This window comes from Leptinotarsa decemlineata, unplaced genomic scaffold (genome assembly GCF_025532065.1).
Source record: "Leptinotarsa decemlineata unplaced genomic scaffold, Ldec_3_MD MMD2_tig00000008_RagTag_RagTag, whole genome shotgun sequence".
NCBI lineage: Eukaryota > Metazoa > Arthropoda > Insecta > Coleoptera > Chrysomelidae > Leptinotarsa > Leptinotarsa decemlineata.
In genome coordinates, this window is record NW_027412537.1 from 1,735,590 (window position 1) to 1,759,314 (window position 23,725).

At 32.7% G+C, this 23,725-nt stretch overlaps 1 protein-coding gene and 1 long non-coding RNA gene across 2 annotated transcripts; one reads left to right on the forward strand and one right to left on the reverse strand.

Moving 5' to 3' along the window:
* Window positions 1-1,275: 1,275 nt before the first annotated feature.
* LOC111511659 (dihydrolipoyl dehydrogenase, mitochondrial) lies at window positions 1,276-16,563 on the forward strand. Its single transcript, XM_023167690.2, has 8 exons — window positions 1,276-1,502; window positions 1,756-1,899; window positions 2,013-2,151; window positions 6,409-6,653; window positions 6,705-6,806; window positions 9,772-9,996; window positions 12,935-13,133; window positions 16,023-16,563. The coding sequence occupies exons 1-8, from the start codon at window positions 1,461-1,463 to the stop codon at window positions 16,442-16,444; spliced, it is 1,518 nt and encodes a 505-aa protein (XP_023023458.1). The 5' UTR covers window positions 1,276-1,460; the 3' UTR covers window positions 16,445-16,563.
* On the reverse strand, window positions 16,186-21,358 carry LOC141480650 (uncharacterized). The gene is made up of 2 exons (XR_012464467.1): window positions 21,184-21,358; window positions 16,186-16,662 (listed from the first exon to the last, which is right to left on the reverse strand). It is a non-coding gene; the product is annotated as an uncharacterized lncRNA (long non-coding RNA).
* Window positions 21,359-23,725: the final 2,367 nt, after the last annotated feature.

Genomic DNA, 23,725 nt, shown 5'->3' on the forward strand with positions numbered 1-23,725 from the left:
TCATATTTGACATTGTTGCCAGATACTGCTGGTTGTGTGGTTAAGCGTGATCGTACAAAAACACAGAACGCCACATATTTTAATTATTTGTTTCTCGAAATTTTGAGTTTAAAAATGTAATTTTGAGATCAAAGTCGTAATATCGAAACGACTTCGACTCGACTAGACCAGTATGAAATTATTCAGTATAAATTACTCAAAGAAATTATTGAATGCATACTAATCATGGATAACAGTACCCGCTACCTTCATGTATTGGACTTACGTGACTGCGACAGTATAATTCGCATTTCAAAGCTATTCAATTTGCTGCTTTTTTTGCTCTGAAGACTTTTATTGACCACTAGAGAAAAAACACATGATCCGGAAAAAATTTGTCTGGGTATAAAAAGTAATTAAAAAATATCAACGTTCAATCAAAACGTAAAAAAGGTTCGTTTAACCGACATTTATGGTTTTTTCGACTTTTCCCTCTTTGTTGCCAATTAATAATTTTCAACCATTTTTGTTCGGAAGTGATATTAAAAACGCCTTCCTGAATGTATCGGATCTTCGGGGAAACGGCCCGACCAGCTTACCCTTCGTAATAATAAAAATAATAATAATGATCATATCTGATTGTCGGACCCAATGATCATTTACCCCACAGCGAGGGGAGTGAGTGATCATTGGTGATTAAACCGATTCGTCTTTGTTTCGTTAAAATCTTGTTACTCGAGAATTGATATTGACCCAATTTTGTAAACGTGTTGATAGATGGAAGCAGAATCTTTTCCGAATGTAAACATTGGCTTTCACTAGTACGCGTTTATCGCATCTGTGAATGGAATGCCAAAGTACGTTGGATCTCTTTATTTTACAAAGAATCAAGAGTGTCGTAGATCGAGTGTTTACGTCAAAACAGTTTACTTACGGAAGGGTTTAAGTGATTACATCACGGTATTTCTATCTATCTTTGTCTATATTTGTCGGCATATTTATCAAAATTGTTAACATGGTTAATGATAATCCTGAAGTTTCTTCTGTTATAAGTTATGCTGCTGATTCCACTACTAGTTGGATATTGAAAAAACTTCACTATTTAATCGGGCCCTATGTTATATGCACTATTTTTTATCAGGAATGATTTCTTCTATTACCTTTAGTTCGAACCATGATTTATGAGACCCCTATATACTATTTCTGTTTCTTATCTTTGTATATCTTCATCTAAATCACATGATAGAAGATAGAGGTCACAGTCTCAAATGTCAATATCAAAGGGTCGGTAGTGTCAAATCAAGTGTCACCTAACTGTCATCCACTGTCCTCCTACCGGCTCTGATACGTCGCGTCGCTTACACATAAGTAAATGTCTATAGAATTGTAATTGGAAGTTATAAAATTTCGTCTCTTCTGTATATTATCGTCTGAAACTCCGCAAGTCAAATATAAAGTCATTCAATTAAAAAAACTCAACCATGCAATGCTCATTATGGAAAGTGTTCTCAAATTCTCTAAAGGTAAGATACATTTGTCTGGTTTACGTAACATAACCTGACTTCAATTTCAGTGGTCATGTTCTGAATAAATTTTATAAAACAAGTTTTTTTATATAAAGATCTTAAAGAAAATTTCTTTTTTTAATAGTACATTTTGAATAATATATACATTCACAAGTATATCTAAAATATATTTCAGTCAACAATAAAGTGTCTAAAAAGGATATCTACGTCCCCATTTCAAAATAGATGATTCAAAATATTTTTGTTACAGCCAACCCTTAGGCAGAACAACTTGATATTAGGAAGCTTACAGAATAGGCTATATTCATCAACAGGAGATGCTGATATTGTTGTTATTGGTTCTGGACCTGGAGGTTACGTAGCTGCTATTAAAGCAGCACAATTGGGAATGAAGGTTGTTGTTCTTATAGAATATGCAGGACATTCAATATCAAATAGTTATATCCATGGAACCAAAATTAAGGTTCGAAAGTATGGCAGTGCATGAGAAATATATTTTATTTTTAGACGGTCTGTATTGAGAAAAATCCTACACTAGGTGGCACTTGTCTTAATGTTGGCTGCATTCCATCCAAAGCATTGCTGAATAATTCTCATTACTATCATATGGCTCATTCAGGAGATCTTTCAAATAGAGGGGTTGAAAGTAAGTATGTCTGAGTAGTGATGAAAGTAATTTGTTCGTCACTGTGAACTGTAAGAATATAAAAAGTATACAATAGTTTGTAGAGAACAGGCTGAGTACATACCTCAAGACGTTAAAAACAAACAAGTATCAAAAATGTATTGAGAACTTATCTGCTCATTAATTCAGGCGTTTTTACCAGTCACTATATCCTAATGTACTACTCAAAAATCTTACTGATGAAATAAAAAACATTGATGAAAAAATATCAAAACAATAAAGCTTAGTATTAAAAATTGATAAAAAAAAGAATGGATCACAGTGGGGCTTGTAAAATAGAAAAACTTTTTTTAACAGAAGGTATAAGTTTCACCCAAGAAATATTCAAATGAAAAATGAATTCTTTACATTGGAAGAACAATTTAGCAGTTATTTGCATAGCTGCGAAAATTGAACTTCGCCTTTTATTATAACTTTATTAATTAGAACTTAATATTGTTTTTTTTTTTGTGTGGTTGTAGTAATAAAAACGATTATTATTAGGTATATTATTATTATTCCAAAAAAACTTGAAAAAATACGGGATTAGAGGCCTACTGTTATCATTATTTAGGAGTTATTTATCGAAGAGAAAATCTGTCTTTAAAATAAAAAATAAGTTTAGTGAATCTTCGGAAATCAAATATGGTGTTCCTCAGGGAACAGTCCTCGGACCTAAGTTATTTCTTCTCTATATCAATGAAATGTTGAATATGGAAGTAGGTGGAGGTATCATCTCATATGCGGACGATACGGTTCTCCTGGTCCATGGAACAAATTGGCAAGAAGTTACGATAAACGCGGAAAAAGGTTTATATCAAATCAAATGTTGGATGGACTGTAATCTCTTGAGCTTAAATGAGAGCAAGACTAAATTCATAACTTTCACAAACAGCCCAAAAGTTAAACCCAACCTGAAATCAATTAAATTTCATGAGAGATGTGATCTGACCAACTGCGATTGTAAGAAGACAATTCAAAACACTTCAGAAATCAAATATCTGGGTGTTATCATCAGTGAAATGCTCAGATGGGATAATCATTCAGTATATTTGAATAGCAAACTTAAAAAACTGGTATTTGCATTTTATAAACCTTAGGGATATTCTTCCAGAAAAAATTTTGAAAGTAGCCTATAAATCCTTAGTAGAATATGTGATGTCCTATGGAATAATAGTATAGGGTGCTGTGTACACTAATCAGATAAATTGTTTGAAAGTCACACAGAAATGGATTTTGAAAGTAATACTAAGGAAAAGGCGCAGATTTTCCAGCGAACAGCTCTTCATAGAAAGTAAAATGCTCGATTTAAAACAACTGTATATTTTTCATATTGCGAAATTTATGTACAAAAATAGAACGCAACACCAAGAGATTTCCCACAATCACAGTACAAGACAAGAAGATCTGAAACATTTAAATATTCCCCGTCCTAATTCTACCCTTTATAAGAAATCGATAGCATTCAATGGCCTTAAAATTCACAACTACATCCCAGAGTCCATCAAAAATATTCATAGTTATAAACAGTTCTGCAAAAAACTGATGTCCTTCATTCTCATGAACTCTAGAGCTCTTGAAGTACTCATACAATGAATGCCAATATATAATTCTCTCAGTTCCTCAATTTCTTATAATGTTTAGTCTCTTAGCTCCTGATAATTTTAGATTATTTTCTTTATTATTATATTATTTAGGCTTATAATATATCACATATCAAATGTTCATACACTAATTAATTAGTACTATTTAGGCACAAGACAATATCATTATGAGATCAGGTGCACTCAATTTGTAAAAAAAACTAATGTAATGAAATTGTATTATTATACTTATTATTATTACTTTTCAAAAAGCATTCGAATAAATCAATAAGGGTTATCAAAGCTGAATATTATAGGAATAAAATCTTGAAAAATGAAAACAATAAAAAATTAGAGAAAATGATGGAATAAGTGCTCAAAAGATTGAAAAAAGAAATGGAAAAATATTCAAGTCAAAAGATACAGTGTTTACCAATGCAAATGAATTGTAGGAGTAGGAGAATCTCTTGTCAAAGAAATTATGATTCTAAAAACAACGAAACCAACACAAAAAGAAATCTATAACTCTTGGTATTTGTCGTCAATAACTCAATAATATAATTTATACTCTATATCTTAGTTTCTTGTACATTTGATGGTATATGCCCCCTATATGTCAAAAGACCTATAACTATGTAAACATTTGAAAAAGGTAATAGAAAATGTATTTCTACTTTTGGGCTCATCTCAATTATTACAAATTTCGCTTACATTTTCGAAAAATCTTTCAAAAACAGGGCTGGCAATGATGCAATTGATGAAACTATGCCCACTATCTGAGTATTTTTTGACAATTAGAAGAAAATCACCTGATTTAATGTTGAGCTATTTATCTCATAGCAGGCAGGCGGTTAAGGTTAAAAATACATTGGTGTAGAAAAAGAGTACCAGTAGAGGATGTTACTGTTCTCCATTTACATAAATAATCTATCCACGTTAAATTCTTCTGAAAAATCTATAGTTTCTGATGACACAGCAATATCATGCACTACAAATTCAGAGGGAAAACTGAAGCAAGAATGTAAAATGCAACTATATTAGTTAGATTCAGTCACTGGCAAATAACTATTAATTTTGAAACATTTTTACACATCATCATTACCATTATACTGAACATGACAATCAGGGGGTAATGATTGATATTAAAACTGCAAGTTAAATCAGATACCTAGGTATATTAACTAACATTCAAGAGAGAACAAGCATGCTATCAGTGTAATCAAAACCTTAAGGTGTATGTTATTCAAATTCAAGAAATATTTCTGGATCCAAAAGTGTATTAAGATTCAGTAGAATAATTTTCAGTTTGCTATACTTAGTTGAGGGTGGTTTCTCACCATTACACTTGGGAAAACTGGAAATAAAATCTGGGCTGAAAATTGTAGGGTTATGTAGGACAAACCAAACAATTTTTCAAAACCAGATTGTAATGATTATTCTGAGACGAACTGTAAGAAAACCAACAAGACAGCATATTGTGTTTACACCATTCAGAATAGGATCAAAAGTTCGACTTAACTACTACAAAATTATAGATAAGAAAACTGTATTATCGAAAAGATTAAAAATCTAATGGACAAACAGTTTAATGAACTGGTAAAACGTTTTTAAATGAAACCTTTATATGAAAAAAGTACATAAACACTAAAAAAGCAAGAAAAAAAAGAAACTCCTCAAACCTGTAGAATATTGTCAAAGAACTCATCTAGCGGAAACTTTAGCATCAACAATTGTAAGTACAGAATAATGTTTTTTCAAGTCCAGTTGCTTATCAGAATTTTTTAACCAATAATCATACAGAATTCATTTTGCGTACAATAATGATGCACAGTGTGCAGTACCGAAAATTTAAGAACTCTTTCATGAATTTAATCTCCAGCGATTCAAATCCAACGTGAATCGCAACTTTCGCACAGGCACCGCTCTTAGAGCGCCTTACGGATTTTCCTGTAGTGCTTGTGTTTTGTCCTTAAAAAAACAGATTGAATATCTGCAAGACATCTGTTGAAAAAAAAATTCAAAAACAGGTCTACCTTCAATTTAAAAAAGAAATCTTTCTATCATAACGTCATCTGTCGTACCTTTTCTCCCGTGACTATCACCCTTAGAATTGGAATTGATAAAGTGTATATTGTATGAACCCAAGAAGTGAAAAACGGTGCATAGTTTAATAATTCCCAGTAGATGCTTGAACTGTTCTCAATTAATTGCCATGCATTGTTTTTCTCGCAAGGGGGCACCAAAATGAAAATTACTTAGTGAACATGAATTTTTTTAATAAAATTATAATTTCAAAGATGTGTCACTCTTAGTACTTTCTCTGTTCAAATTCTAAGAGTGATGGTCACTAAGGGAAGGAGAAAGAGATATAACAGTCCAGTATTAAAAATCGACCTGGTTTTCATTTTCTCTTTAATATATTTGATCAGTTTTTTTTTTCGGTGCCGCACTCTGCATGTGTCCCCAAGGCCATCTTACTAATTTCACCAATGGATTTCTTGTAATATATAAAAAAACAATAGGAATTACACCACATTTATCAAAATTTCTGCTGGTATATCGATGTAAAGAAAGAATCTTTGAAAAAAAAGTTTTTCTACAAATAAGTAGGCTTGTATTAAAATATTCACAATGTAATTTTTTTCTGTTTTTCCAGCTTCGGATGTACGATTGAATTTAGATAAGTTAATGGAACAAAAGACAAAAGCTGTAAGTGCATTAACAGGTGGCATCGTCCAGCTTTTCAAAAAGAATAAAATCACGCTAATTAAAGGTCACGGCAAAATTACCGGAGTCAATCAAGTGACGGCTACCAAAGAAGACGGTTCCACAGAAACTGTCAATACAAAAAACATTCTTATTGCGACAGGTTCTGAAGTGACCCCATTTCCTGGTATTGAGGTAAGTTAAACCAAATAGTATAAGTGACTTTTTGAAAATGTAACCTTTAAGGTGGATGAAGAAACTGTTGTATCTTCGACAGGAGCTCTGAAACTTCCCTCTGTTCCCAAAAGACTTATTGTTATTGGTGCTGGTGTAATTGGTGTGGAATTGGTGAGTTGTATTCAAATTATCATTTGTTTATAACTAGTTCAAGAATGTGATCAAAAACCTGTTGGATATAAACAGTCATAGTAATATTCAAGATGTTTCAAGGTTACCTGATCAAAAACCCTTTTTGAAATGAATAGTTATAACAATATAGGAAATTCCAAGGGTACATAAGGACCTACAGCACTTTTACAAAAAATTCACTTCTGTTGGGTTTGAATCGATCGAAAACATTATTGTCATATTTTATTTCTTTTATTATACATGGTTTTTCCTTTTTTACATATGAAATATAATATAATACAGTTACCTACATAATAAACTAAAAATGAACAATTTGGCAGTAATTACAGTAAAATACGGTCACTTATACTAATAATCTTTTGAAACTGGTTTTTAATGAATTTGATGTTTGTCCAGTAAATTCTAAACCTCTATTGCAATATTCACTAGCTAATCTAACAAAACGTGACAAATTACTATGATAACCATATTTTGTGTGATCGTAGAGAACTTGGAATAATTCAGAGTTTCAAGTAGGTCTATCTTGTGAAGAGTAATCAACTCAGATCTTGTTCTACTACTTTCCAAGCTGGCAATATTCAAATTTTGCATAACTTGCGTATAATCGAATTCACCATATCAAAGATTCATTTTAAATGCTATACACCTCAGAAATTTTCTATGCAGTCTTTCTATTCGATCGATGTGAGTTCGATAATATGGTGACCACACTGGTGAGGCGTATTGAATAACCGAATATACCGATGATAGACAAAACGTTCTAAAAGCCATAACAGATAAGTTTTTAGTATTTTTAGAAATTAAACCCAATAATTGAAAAGATTTACTGACAACGGCGGAGTCAATATGATGTGTAAAATTTAATTGATGGTCAAATATGACTCACAAATCGCGAATTTCAAAAACCCCTTTAAGGCTGTTTTAAATTTGATAATCGAATTGAATAGGATTATTGGACCTAGAAAATGAAATACAATAACACAATACACAATAGCAATACAATTTCTTTTTCAAGCATATGCTTGAGAAAGCTATTGTATAGCGAAACATGTGTCACGGTTTTTGTAAAACCGCTACACATGTATAGACAGAAAGACGGAAATACATTTATGACAGGTCAAAAAGAATGCAGATGCACGCTGTACTGGGTACAAAATTAAAAGATAATATACAATTATTATTGATCATTTGAAATGAAACCTAACTGCTAGGTAGAATAAAATATTGGTGGTACAGAACATCACATAGTAACATATATATAGAAAAGTAATATTAAGATAGTTAATCTTTAATTGTAAGTACTATTCATATAATCCTGTGTTGAGTAAAAACAGTTTTTTAAAAGGAATGTTTTAACTCTCCTTTTGAATGATGGAGTACTGAGCTGAGTGAGGTCAACTGGTAAATGGTTGTACAACTTGAGGTCCAGTGAATTTCGTGTAGACATTTCTAGTTTATTCAGCGGTTGTCTCAGTTTGTCTGCATTTCTAGTGGGATAATTATGATAGTCTGATTGGGTGGAGAATATACTTTTCTTTTTATGGATTTCTAAGAAAAGTGTTAAAAATAAATATACAAGGCAAAGGCAGAATTTTGTAAAAGATGAAGATAGGTTGACATGGTTCATTGAATGAAGCTTCAGCTATTATTCTAAGTGCTTTTTTTGCATACGGAAAATCTTGTGAGCATGAGAAGATGGTCCCCATAAGAGAGTTCCATTCATTAAATGGGAGTGAAATAGTGAGTAATACGCAGTTAGTAATGTATTGGTACTTATAAATATTTTCAGCTGGCGAAGAAGGTAGAGCTGAGTTGACAATTTTTTGCATAGAAAGTCAATATGATTTTCTCATTTAAGTGAGTCATCAATGATTATACCTAATAATTTTTATGTGCTTCTGTGTGGTTACCCTATTATTTGAAGATATAACTATTTGTTGTGTTTTTCCCCTATTTAATTTCAAATTATAGGAAGTAAACCAGTTTACAACCTTTTCTTCAATTTCATTGATCTTTTCGAGTAGTTTACTCATGTCGGAGTTAGAGTGTTAGAGTTATAGTGAAAATCATACAATAAACTGTATTAATTAGTTTTTTTAATATGGATTTTCATCAAGTATCAGCCAGTTCTATTCAATTCTTGAGGCAAGATGTTGGCGAGTGAAAAGTCTACCATATATGAAATGAGCTGTGAGAACTTTGACAAAAAATATTATCGATGAGATGAAGTGAGCCGCTAAAACTCGTTTCAAGCAACATATAGCACATATCTGATTTCGTGGACCAGAAAAATTTAGTGTAGCAATAATGAAAACTCACTCGTTGAGATGGGTACGTGGTACTCGAAATCATTGATGTGTGTCGAAAATTGAAAGTATACCCTGTAAGATATAAAAAGAAATAATTTTTACATTTAGGAACTAGTTTTCTTCATTTCCTGAAGATGCCAAGTCGGTTGGTGAAACGCGCGTCTAGAAGAGATGTAATTCTGAATAAAACAAGAAGAGAATTATTTAAAAATGGTATATTATTAATAATATTAGTTCATCTTGAATGTGTTTCATTAATGTGGAATTCCTCAAATGCTTGTTATGTTCATAGATTAGAATAGTTTTGGAGAAAATTTCGAATTTTTTTTCACTTTTAAATCGATAACTTCACCTTTTACTATCCTGATAACACTTCAGAGAAGTAAAGTTGAAAGACGGTATTAATTGGTATATCTGCAATTTGACAATTCTACAGACTTTGAATGTATAATTTTTTCCTACTTTTTATATCTTGAATTTGTATCTTCATAATAAATGGTATCAAACCCGATGAAACTATGTTTTTAAAACATCACCTTTGCCCTGAATCATCTTCGTTTTACTGTGACCTTTTTTAATAAATAAAAAAGTATGTGCTGGAAAAATGTTTCAAATGGATTTTTTTTATTGGAAAGGGTTCTGTTTGGTCCCGCCTTGGTTCAGAAGTTACAGCAATAGAGTTTATGCCTACAATTGGTGGAGTTGGAATCGATGGTGAAGTAGCGAAAACTTTCCAAAAAATACTCACGAAACAAGGTCTCAATTTTAAATTGGGAACTAAAGTAACAGGAGCTAAAAAGGAAGGAGGCGTCATCAAAGTTAACATTGAAGATGTAAAAGATTCCAACAAGCAAGAAGTGGTGGGTATTCTTATTTGAGAAGTTATGTTTTTTTTTAATGTGTTATTCAAATACTTATTTTTTTGTATACGTTATTCAGAGTTTCTATTATTGATTGATGATTGAGACCACAATTATTGGCTGTTGAACATTATGAACAGAATGTAATCAAAAATATTCTTGATAAATATTTTCAACAATCCATAAATATGCATAATGCTACAAATGGGCAAATAAGGCCAAGTCTGTTAACATAACAAAACTTGCTTTAATATTCGAGAAGACATAACAAAGGATTAGTGAATCATCCATATGAGGGGGTTTATAAGAATTGCAAAATTAATCAGTAACAATTCTTTTACGAAATCAGGACATTTTGGTTTGTTCAATGTTAGGTTTAATGAGGTTACATTGCAACAACAGTTTTTTAAATTCAAATAATTTTAAGTCAATCATCTCAGAATTGGTTATAGTATTGATGGTCTTCAATAGCAACTAGAACAGACAAAAAATTGCATTTGTGAAGACTCAGGAAAATATACTTTTTTTCCTTCTAGTTTTCCTGCTATATACAGTTCTTTTCAATAAAAGTATCCACCTTTAATAACTTTTGTAATACTGGTATTTAGGAAAAATCCAAAAACACATCAATTTATGTTGGAAGGGGCAAGCATTATGGCTTATTTAAACTTACTGGAAAAGCCACCCCCTCACCCCTAGCATCATCCCTTTTTTTTTAAATTACTTCTCATATTTTTTATGTAAAATTTGGATACTCCTCTTTGAGCTGATTTCAAAAATGTATAATACTTGTAGGTTAAAGTGGTTAGTTTATGAGATAAACAATTTTTCTTTTAATAGCACAAATTTTACTTATTTTTTACTTTCACCTTATTTGCCTGTAATAAAATGGGTTGTACAACAGTTCAAACTCTTTAATCTTTTCAACTGTGCTATTTATTATGAAGTTACAATAAGTGTTCAAAATGAGTACCATTCACTTCCATACAATGGTATAATCTATTTTGAAATGCCTCTCTGACATTGCTTAATACGGCTGGATTTAATTGTCGACATTCATTTTCTATCCTCTCTCGTAAATCATCCAGAGATTCTGGTTGGGTAGCATAAACTTTTGTTTTTAAATACCCCCATAAAAAGAAGTCTGGGGGTGTTAAATCCGGTGACCTAGGTAGGCACTCCATCATCTGCCCTCTTCTACCTATCCAACGAGCGGGGAATGTTTCGTTTAAAAATTGTCGGGCAGGCATAGCATAGTGTGGGGGAGCTCCGTCTTGTTGAAATACCAGTAAATCTTCGGAAAGGTTATCATCATTTTCTATTATTGTTGTAATACGTGGGTCAACCCCTTCCCTGAGTAACTCAAGATATGATTCAGCATTTAAATTTCCGTTGATGAAGAAAGATCCGACAATGTGGTCACCTAGGATACCACACCAAACGTTTAACTTTTGGGGATGTTGTGTATGGAATTCACGCATAATATGTGGATCATTTTCAGCCCAATATCTACAATTATGCCTATTTACTAAGCCATTTAATGAAAATGAGCATTCATCAGAAAAGCAAATATTGTTTAACAATTGTGGATTGTTATTGATAAATTGCGTCATTGATTCGCAAAACTCTAGACGACGATCAAAATCATCTTCATTCAACTCGTGCACCAACTTAACTTTGTATGGGTGGTACTTGAATTTATGTAGAACTCGGAAAACTGTAGAAGGTGAAACACCGATCGCTCTACTTATTGTTGACAACGATTGGGGTTGTTGAGCCTCTAAGCTGACTTGCCCTAAAATTGCCACTTGGATTGCTTTGTTATTTACGAGTCCTTCTCGGTTATGCACTTTATTGCAAACATACCCTGTTGTGGTAAATTTCTCCATCAGTTGAATTACATACTTATGAGTTGCATGTCTTCCGTCATGTAATTCGTTAAATATTCTAGCAGCAGCTCTTGCACAATTATTATTTTGGTAGTATAAACCTACAATTTCAATTCTTTCTTGCAAAGAGTAAACCATTTCAGCGAAACAAAATAAATAATGTATCAAAGTACACTATCAATAGTGACTACAAATTCTAGTTGACAATGTCAAACTTTAATAAAAAGTAGAGTTTTTTGTTGTTTGGATTTTTGAAGTAGAATAAATAGCACAGTTAAACAGATTAAAGAGTTTGAACTGTTGTACAACCCATTTTAGTACAGGCAAATAAAGTGAAAGTAAAAAATGAGTAAAATTTGTGCTATTAAAAGAAAAATTGTTCATCTCATAAACTAACCACTTTAACCTACAAGTATTATACATTTTTGAAATCAGCTCAAAGAGGAGTATCCAAATTTTACATAAAAAATATGAGAAGTAATTTAAAAAAAAAGGATGATGCTAGGGGTGAGGTGGTGGCTTTTCCAGTAAGTTTAAATAAGCCATAATGCTTGCCCCTTCCAACATAAATTGACGTGTTTTTGGATTTTTCCTAAATACCAGTATTACAAAAGTTATCAAAGGTGGATACTTTTATCTGAAAAGCACTGTATAAAGAGAGATGAAAACTCTTTAGGAAATTGGGTTGGTCATCCAGATACAAACCTGAGGAAAGAGCTCAAAAAAAAAAAACTACTTTTTTGATATCTATATTATTAAATATAGAATAAAGAAAATAACTTTTGTGTAATTTCTACTAAGTTTATTATTTGTTACGACCGGTTTCGGTTTATTAGACCATTTTTGGAAATAATCTTATAAACTTAGTAGAAAACAGACAGAAGTTATTTTCTATATTCAATATGAATTTCTACAAAATAAATAGATCATCAATCGAACATATTATTAAATGAAATTGAAACATATTACACAGACATAATAAATAAATATGCATATAAAAATTCCCGGCTTCAAACTATATGATATTACATTGGTTTTTGTATTTACAGTTGGAATGTGACGTATTGCTAGTTTGTGTAGGTAGAAGGCCATACACAGTTGGATTAGGTTTAGAGGAAATTGGTATTGAGAAAGATCAAAAGGGCAGGATACCTGTGAATTCTGTATTCCAAACAGTAATTCCCAATATCTATGCTATCGGGGATTGCATTCATGGACCAATGCTCGCACATAAGGCTGAAGATGAAGGTTAGTTTCTTTTTATTGCAGAATTTTATTCTATCCATCACGTTTTCCACATTGTGGAACAGAGGACTGGTTGTACATGAACATTTCCACAATTTAATTTTGAATGTGAATGAATCAGTGAACCAAAAATTTTATTAGGAAAAGATTAAAGTGAGTCGTCCTATTTGAAGTGTGGCCAGGCAGTAAGATGTAATAACAAAAAAAAAAGTTCAATTATGGATTCACTGGAAGTGAAACTTGTAAAGTATGCGGCTCGTAATGCCGCTTTCTGCTTTTCTGAAAGTTGGAAGTTATTTTGTAATGACACGTAATACCAAAGTGTTAATATATGTTAGATCACTATTATTATTTTCACTAACTTCAGAACATTTATGGAAGGAAATTAATGGTGTAAAGTTATGAAAATGTGATATTCCAATAAGCAACTGCTGATAGGTGCCTTATATTACTCTCCAAATGCAAGCCATTCTATATTCATTAATGAAATATATAGAAATCTTGGTCCAACCAACAGGGATAAAATTAACTTAGAATTAATCTCTTGTAATTTTTTGTTAGATAGTATAAACATCAATATTTCAAATGTGAATTGATCGTGGACACTATTGCGCCAAGTAGATCACTAACTATAACGTCAAATAGTGGTCCTTGGTACGATACTGAAATGAAAATCAAAAGATTTGTTCGTGACCAGGCATATTTGTTATTTAAACGCAATAGAACAGAACAAAATTGGCATCACTTTAGAAACATCCGTATTCGGTCTTTCGAAAACATCATTCATATGAATCATCATTGCAGCTAGCTATTACTAAATAGAAAGAAAGTATTGATAAAGGTGATTGTATTATTGCAGTATTATTAGATTTGAAACGAGCTTTTGAGCCGATCGATCCTGAAATTCTGATAAGAAAACTAGAAGCTGCTGGTATTCAAGGAGCTGTACTTGAGTGCTTCAAAGATTATCTCAGAAATCGTAAACAAATAACAAATCAACCAAACCTTTTGTCAACCTGTTGAAAATTCATTTGGCATTCCTCAAGATAGTGTCATGGGACCATTATTGTTCTTGTTGTATGTAAACGACATGCATCTTTTCCATTCCTGTGACTTTAGTAACCTGTTTGGTGATGATACAATTTTATCTATTTAAAGTAGTAATTTGGATAGCGCTATCAACAAAATTAACAACTCACTAGCAATAATTCATTCCTATCTAAATAACAATAAACTCGATATAAATAAAACCAAATCAATGGTATTATCTACACCACAAGATAAAATATGTACCTATTATATACTTTCAACAAATGGTGAAAAAGTCACATTTGTAAATGAGATCAAGTATTTGTTTTTCGTGCTAGATAACATTCTTTTGTTCAATGCTCATTTTAGTTATTTTTACAGAAAAATTTCGAAAAAGATATATTTCTTTTCTAACATCTCATCTGAGCTATCTTTATATTCTAGATTAACAGTTTATAATGCAATTATTTAATATCAATTTGCTTTCTGTGGAAGTATATTATATTCCTTTGATGCTAACAAAATTTCAAGTCTACAGAAATTGCAGAATCGAGGAATGCATATAATTTTAAGGTGTAACTGATATACAAATATTATTTTCATGTTGGACTCATTAAAATGGTTATCTGTATCACAGAGATTATACTTGACATCTATGATTTTCATTTTGAAGTCGTGAATAAGTTGATGCCAGAATACTTTAACGATTTCATTGTCTTCAAATCTCAAATTCATAATCATCAAACAAGAGGAAATTCAGGACAACTTCACTTACCAAAATACAATCTTACAAAGTCAATGAAATCATTATTTTTTGAAGGTTTGAAAGAATACAATGAACTACCCAATCACATAAAAGATGTGAAAACAATGAATTTAAAACTAGTCTTATTATGCATATAAGATCTAATCACTAATATTTTATCCAATATTATATTATCATTATATATCGATTTATGTTTACAGACCTATGTATGTATACATTAGTAATATCATCTTTCGTTATTGATTTTTTCTATTTTCAATTGTATATATATATTAGGATAAGTTTCCTATTCAATAAAGATTAATTCATTCATTCAGTAGTAAACACTCCGCTGCTCATGTGACTTTTCAAGGATTCATCTTTTAACTAATTTCCAAAATAATAAGATGATTGTTTTTCTAATTGTGTTATATTGATTTGTAGTTGTTTAAATATTTGAGTTGTCGATTGTGACTAGTTGTATCAGAGGGATGTGACACGACAACAAAAAGACTTACTTGTATTGAGTATATTTTCTAACCTTTTATTTCCATTCAGAATACCAGAAGTTTCTTGTTTTATAGTTCTGTTAGTGTTTTAAGGACAGCAGTTCATTCGTGATTCAGCTTAGCACCAATACATAAATATTGGTCAAAGTTTGATTTATTATAAAGGTATCAAGTTTTACAATGAGCTACCAAATGCTTTAAAAAAAAATTATGAACTAAAAATTCCAGATTAGTTTGAAAAAATATTTATTGCTTGTATAGATATATTTTCTGATGAGTGCATTTATGTTCATGTTGATAATCACATTCGAACATATATGTATGTATATATGTGTATATTTTTTTTTCAAGTTTCAGTTCTGAATTATCTTTTTTTGTGCTCTGTTCGTACTTAGTTATGTGATAGTTAGTTTTTGAATTATTGTTTTTTCCCTGCTATAAACATTGTATGTTTATAGCATATTATTAAAGAAAAATGCGGCAATATATATTCAAATTAACCATTTGCGGAGGTCTCACAAAACATTCTAGAAGTGTTGCTTTGCTGTGCCATTGCTTTCAGCATATTCATGATGTAGCTCTCATTAATTACTAACTTTCATATTTCAGGCATTGTATGTGTAGAAGGCATAATGGGTGGGCCGGTACATATTGATTACAACTGTGTGCCGTCAGTAATTTACACCCACCCTGAAGTTGGCTGGGTAGGAAGGAGTGAAGAGGACCTCAAGAGGGAGGGAATAAATTATAAAGTTGGTAAATTTCCCTTCGCTGCAAATTCAAGAGCCAAAACCAATAACGATACTGACGGATTCGTCAAAGTGCTTTCGGACCAAGCAACTGATCGAATTTTGGGAACCCATATCATCGGCCCAACTGCTGGAGAACTCATCAACGAAGCTGTGTTAGCCCAAGAGTATGGTGCTTCTAGCGAAGACGTTGCTAGAGTCTGCCATGCTCATCCTACTTGTTCTGAAGCATTGAGAGAAGCCAATTTGGCTGCATATTTCGGAAAACCTATAAATTTCTAAGCAATAATTATACTTTTTATGCTTTTGTGTACATACCAATTTAAGTTAATATTATTCTTTTCAAAAATCAATACTTTTTTCTTTGTAAACGGATGTATAATATATGTTATTTATTTGTAGCATTTCAATTTCGTTGTCCTCATCAACTTATATGTATATAATGATATCATTTATGTTTCATTGGTAATCTTTTTGACGAAGTAGACTGCGGGTTGGAACTGAAAATGAAATATTTTGATGAAACAAAGCAGAATTAACTACACTTAAAAGATAGTTGAAACTTGCAAAATTAAAGCAGCACTTTTATAGTTGATTTTTCAACGGATTAATTAACATTTTCTTTTAAACCACAACAATTTTAAAAATCCTATGTTTCATTGGTACTAATTTATTCAACCCAAACGATCGAATCACATGGTACTATATATTTGGATATACCTCTCATATCTATTGACAGGCATTATGCTAACCAAGTTAGCATCATCAGGAGGTGACTAAGTAGTCACCTCCTGATGAAGAACCTTCATTTGTTTCATTAATACCTTTGATTTTGTTTAATTGGTCAATTTTGTGTATATATACCAAAATTATTTCATAACTTTGAGTTGAATTTTTTTGTAAGTTGATTTGACTTATTCAAATTACTTTTTTGTAAAGAGATATTTCAGTGTCTCATTGAAATGTGTTGCTGTATCTTTTATTACTAATAAATAGCATTTTTATGGGGTAAGAGATGTCTGCCTGGACGTGATGAAATTGTACCATACTGAACAATACCAGAACGTAAATCTGATAATACTAGAAGTGAAAAAAAATGAATCATTAAGAGAAGTGCCACAAGGATCAATATTGCGGACATTTCTGTTTCTGATTTATATTAACAACTTGTCATACTACAAAGGAGCTACATTGTATGCAGATGATGCACATAAGTAAAAAAAAAATATGAAATGGGTAATCCTTGAGTGATCCACACAAGCATATTCGAGAAATATCAATCATGATTGACACAATATAACAAAAAACAGAAACACTTTTCAAATAAATTACTCTAATCAAGATTACATAACTTCTACTACATTTCTAAGAGTACAGATATATTCCAACTTGAAATAATATGTGCACTAAACTAAATAAGTCAGGTTTCACTACGAGAAAAATTTAAAAATGAATCAAAGTACAGTGCAACATTTTCACTTTTTACTTAATTTTTGAAAAATAATTCGACATAATTAACTGGAGCCATGCATCAAAAGTACATCTTGATAGACTATTTTTAATACACAAATCTGAAGTCAGAAGATAAATCTGTTAGTTTTTTCATTAAGCAGCTGTTACCCCCTAAAGAACAACAACCCTCTCAGATGTCAAAACTTATGTGAGCTAAGGATGAACGAGTTCTTAACTTGAAGGTGGTGAACTAAGAATGTGAAGGTTCACGACCGGAGATAACTGTGTGAGAGCTATTTTTCGGGTTCTTTGGCCATGGTCTGCATGTTTTATGTCTGACGTTTCGTCTACCACTGCGGTTGACATTATCAAAGGCGATGTGGCAACGTCAATTTTCTATATCCCGGCAATACTTTTCACTCCTGTTATCAACCACCAAGAGATGCATAATATAGGACACTATTCTCTTCACTTGCAAACACCATTGACTTTCTGCAAATCAATCATCCCATTGCCGAAATTTCCATATTCGGTGACTTCAATGTCCACAATACCTGATGGATCAAGTTTTCAAATATCAACGACGAACAAGATCGCGAAGCTGAGGCTTTTGCAATAAGCAGTGGACTTACTCAGATTATAAATAAGCCAACCAAGATTCCTGACCGTGATGGGAAAAATGCTAGTATTTTGGATTTATACCTAACAAGCAATCCAGAGATTTTCACAGTCACCGTAGGTCTCCATTACACAAACTTTTTTCAGTGTTGAGTTGGGAACAATCTAAGTCGCGAAAAGATTGGCATTACAGATCTGCTGACTGGGAGAATCTTCAAGAGTATTTCCGTAGTTTTCCCTGGCTAGATGTTTGTTTCAGCCCTAATGATCCATTAACTTGTGCTTCTGAAGTCACGGAAGTTATTCTATCATCCATGGATGCATATATTCCTTTTTCAATGAAACAAACTTCTAACGGCAAACCTTGGTTCAACAAAAATTACGAGCAAACTTTCTTTCACCTCTAAAAATCTCTCCTACCGGTAGTGGCGCAAAAATCCTAGTGCGAAAACCGAACTGTGAATGAAAGCAAATAACTTCACGACCAACGAATTGGGAACTAACTGCTTGCTAATCCCAACGGATCTAGATCCTTCTGGTCAGTAGCTGACACTTTACAATATCCACAATTCTACCACTAACACAAGCGGATGGTTCAATTGCAACAACAGCCATAGAAAATATGAACAAGGCGTCTGGTCCTGATGAAGTGCCCGTCATCGTACTTTAAAAGTGTGCAAATGAACTCGCACCAGTATTTTGCAGACTTCAACCTATTTTATAAGGACGGGGTTTTTCCTTCTTGATGAAAGATTGCTCGCGTCCAGCCTATTTCCAAAAATAGCAAGAAAATCTTCCTAATAAATATAGACCAATCGCTTTGCTATCTGTGATATCAAAATTCATGGAGAAAGCCTTAAACCACCATATCCTTAAATATTTGGAAGGCTTCAACATCTTGAGCGATCAGCATATGGCTTTCGAAAACAAAGATCAACTGGCGACTTCTATCTTATGTCACCCATATTTGGAATTGCAAAAAAGAGCAGTGAAATTCATCTACAAAGCCAATATTAGGGACCATTGCAAACCCCTATTCATCAATAATAAATTACTGACTGTACACTGCATTTTTATCTTGGAAACAGTAAGTCTCATATTTAAAAGAAGAGAATGCTATAGATCAGAAAATACCTACTTTACCCGTCAAATTCACGACATACATCTGCCTATTCCAATAACAACGTTAACAAAACATTCTGTTTTGTTTGAGAGTCGGAAGATTTTCAACCATTTACCTACCGAAATGAAAAGTATAGTGAACTACAAGGTATTCCGTAACCGTGTAAAAGAACTTTTGCTCTTAAAAGCGTATTACAGTTTGGTAGAATATTTTGAAGACAGGCTTTGAGACCAGCTTCTGATTTAGGTTTTATTTTTTGAACTTTTTACAGTTCTGGAAATTTTACATAACTTCGACTATTATATTTTTATTTTGTCTGCACCTGTTATTTTTATTTTTCTTTATAATTACTTGATAACTTGTATTTCATATATATATATATATATATATATATATATATATATATATATATATATATATATATATATATATTGTGTGGTTGTGTGTGGCATGAGAATTTGCTGGACAAACTTCGATGATATGGCTTCAATATGGTTCTATGGTCATTCCATTCGGATTCCAGGACATCGACTGCGGATGCACATCTTCACCGGCAGCAGGAGGTTGCATGTCTTAATGAGGATCTAGAAGTGATTTCGAATTGGGGCGAAACCAACCAGGTTCAATTCAATGCAACGGAAACCCAGGCATCGGTTTTCTCCAAAAAGATAAATGTTTCCAAACCGGGTATAATAATGTCAGGACAGACAATTTCGCTTTCTGCTTTGATAAGTTTGTTGTTTTTTTTTGTACCTTGGGAGCTGTCTGACTTGTCCATTTAGTCCAAGTCTCCAGGAAACACTGCAGCCTCTTGGGCTTATTGCGTTTGTTCTCCCATCTTCTCATGACACCCATTCCATCAGTCTCGTTCCCTGTACTAGTTTGTACAGGTTCCGTGTTGGATGTTCGTCATATTCTTCTGGACGTAATTTCATACGTCCATATATTGCCTGCCTCCTGTGATTCAGTGCCTCACATTCGCATAAGATGTGTAGAGATGTTTCTATCCCTTCGTTGCATAATCTGCAGCTGAGGTCTCCTTTGAACAGCCCCATTTTATTCAGGTGTTCTCTAGGGGTTAAAATGGACACCAGTATGTCTTGGCACAATCACGTCGATGGAATTGCAAAGGTTTCTTTTCAAAAGCTTGGAACATTGTTCCGAACCAGAAAACTCCTCAACAACTTTTGATGCTTTATATAGCTCCCTCTAGTCTGGAACACCAAAGAAAGGTTGGGATTTGTCTCTCTTCTATGGATACTTTCACGAGAATTGTTCAAGTGACTTCGCACATTTCATTCAACCAAGAGCGGTACATATCAGAAATACGCGACGGACTGTGGCTGCTCATCGTTTCGAGGTTCAACCCAGTACACCTCGAACTCCACTGTTTAAGAACTTTCATTTGGAGAACTACGTTTATGTGGAATAGACTTCCTGAAAACGTTTTTCCAAATGAATTTAATCTCCAGCGATTCAAATCCAATGTGAATCGGTACTTTCACACAGGCACCGCTTTTAGAACGCCTTGAGGATTTTCCTGTAGTGCTTGTGTTTTGTTCTTAAAAAAAAATCCGAGTTGGTTTCTCCCAATTGGATTACCTGGCCTTGTTTATGTACCTGTAAAGACGGGTAACTAAATTTTATTAAAATTAATCGCCTCTTCTTCTATATTGAAAGTATTCCTGTGTTTTTGAATATATACTCTTGGATAGTAATTTTGAGTTTTATCGAGTATTACTGTGTCTTCGAATGAGATACTATATGAGTGCCTTCTTTGTTGAGAACAGCTGATTTGTCCGTTGTGTCAAGAGAGGCACGTACCTACCCACACTTTTTTCGTGGTTCCAATGTATATCGACCTGCAGCTACAAGGAATACGGTATATTCGAGTTTTGCTAAAGGTTCTCTGAGGTTCTTAGCTGACTTTGAACTCAGTTCCTTCAGATTCGTGATCAGGACTACCAACTTACTACGATTACAATTTTTTCCTGAAAAAATTTCAGTCCTGAAAAATTAGAATTTGTCTCACTTCTTATATAAGTATAAGTTTGTCCGTCGAATTCTGAAACACCCTGTATATATATATATATATATATATATATATATATATATATATATATATATATATATATATATATATATATATATATCTGATCATTTTCATATTGATTTCAATTCAAGAGCCACTGGTAGACAGCTGTTTCAGCCTATTGGTCATTGTCGGTACCGGGCAGGCGGTCCTCGATTGAAGACAAAATGTGAAAAAACCCAGAAAAGTACTTGATAAAAATAACTACGTAAGCATATAAGTGAAACATTAGTGGAACCACCTATTGGTGTGACACCCAAGTCAACTTGCCAAGTTTTTTATGTTAGTGTTTGTGGTTTGACATATCAACCGACAACTGCGGTAGCAGAAATTTGGGAAGCTAACCTGAAATGCCATCGGAAAACGAATCCATATGTTTCTAGAAATGATATGAAATCGACAAAGGTTAATGGAGTCAAGCTGCTGGAATTAATTTCATGCAATGTCTGTCTCACTTCTCATGGAAACACCCCCGTATCTTCCGAAATATTCGAGGTAAAACGATGAAACTCTCAGGACTGATAGAAATGCTCAAAATGCACCTACCACCTGAATGGGGTTGGCCAAAGTGATATACATTGTCCGCCACTCGCGATGGAACACCCCATTTCTACGGTAAAACATATAAGGGGGCAAAATAGGCTCAAAATTCCTTCAGATTCGTGATCAGGACTACCAACTTACTACGAATACACTTTCTTCCTGAAAAATCCAAATTTGTCTCGCTTCTTATGGAGACACCCCCGTATATTCCGTAATATTCGAGGTAGAACGATGAAACTCTCAGGACTGATGGAAATGCTCAAAATGCATCTACCACCTGAATGGGGTTGGCCAAAGTGATATACACTGTCCGCCACTCGCGATGGAACACCCCATTTTTACGGTAAAACATATTAGGGGGCAAAATAGGCTCAAAATTCCTTCAGATTCGTGTTCAGGACTACCAACTTACTAAAACTTATATATATATATATATATATATATATATATATATATATATATATATAGAAACAGAAGTTAATATCGGACATAGTAATGTCTACTATTTAGATAAATTATTTATAATATTTATTTGTGTTGGTGATTATTGTGTACAACTTTTAAAGATGGTCGAACATTGTGGCGCGCAAAACCAGTGAACAGTGTTGCCAACAGGATATTTTTCTTTTTGAAACATCATATATATACAGGGTGTTTCAGAATTCGACGGACAAACTTATACCACGTCATTCCTCTTGCAAAATGATGAAAAATGAGGTAGGACATGTGTGTCCGGAAATGAGCCGTTTGAGAAATACAGGTCGTTGAAGTTGCAAAATAAAAAGACCCTTTTCGTCGTAGCTCCCGGACTAAAAGGAATAAATTAATGAAACTCAGCAAATCGATTACGAGCTAGAATGTGCTTCCTCCAGTGGTATGTTTGCTTCAGTATCAGTAGCCAGTGGCGTTCCAGCGGGGTAATAGCTTATATTTCCCCCCTTATTTTTTACGCCACTGACTTTATATCCACAACCGTCTTTTTTTTGAATTCCTTGATCAATTTTACGTAAAAACCAAATAAACATTCACTATGAAAAAACCAGTAGTTTTCGAGAAAAATTGAGTTGAACTGATACGTGCATTCTTATATGGGAATAATCGATTAAAATAATCGAAATTCCAAAACCAAAATTATTTGAACTCTTTTATGATTTTACCATTAATTTAGCGCTTGCAAGTGATGGTAATTATTGTGGGTTTTCTATCATCGTACCAATTTTTGTTATGTTTAGCATATTGTAATGACAAATCATAACTCTTGAGGCTTATTTTCGTGCTTGTCAATAGATTTCATTGTTGAAATGTTTTCATTGTTCTCAGATCTTCGAGTGACTTTGTGATCTGAAAAAAAGTGACCCCAAATAAAATTTGCGATCATTCGGAATCTCGACTGAGTTAGGCTCCAATAATCCTAAAATAACACCATTATTCTGGATTTTGGGAAAATTATTTTTTGTTCATAATTATCCTGTCTTTCCCATTCGTGAAATCACACTTCTCTTTGTAGAATCGTAAATATCTTGAAGAATATTCATTAATAAGAAAATGAAAAACATTCTCAAAGTATACAGTGTTTTCAAATTTTCACAGATGAAGCCGAAAAACAAAATTTTACCAGTAGACTCTAATTATACGCCTGAAAAAAAGAAATGTATTTGGAAGAAGTCAATTTATTTGAATAACCATCTGATAAGATCTTCGCTAACTCTAGTCAGTAAATGAATTTTTTTAAATA

What these genes read in the sequence shown, in the direction of transcription:
- LOC111511659 (XM_023167690.2), top strand. Translation starts at nt 1,461, where the DNA reads ATGCAATGCTCATTATGGAAAGTGTTCTCAAATTCTCTAAAG. An exon ending in GTGTAATTGGTGTGGAATTG is followed by an intron (nt 6,807 to 9,771) that starts GTGAGTTGTATT and finishes TTTATTGGAAAG; the next exon opens with GGTTCTGTTTGGTCCCGCCT. An exon ending in ACATAAGGCTGAAGATGAAG is followed by an intron (nt 13,134 to 16,022) that starts GTTAGTTTCTTT and finishes TTCATATTTCAG; the next exon opens with GCATTGTATGTGTAGAAGGC.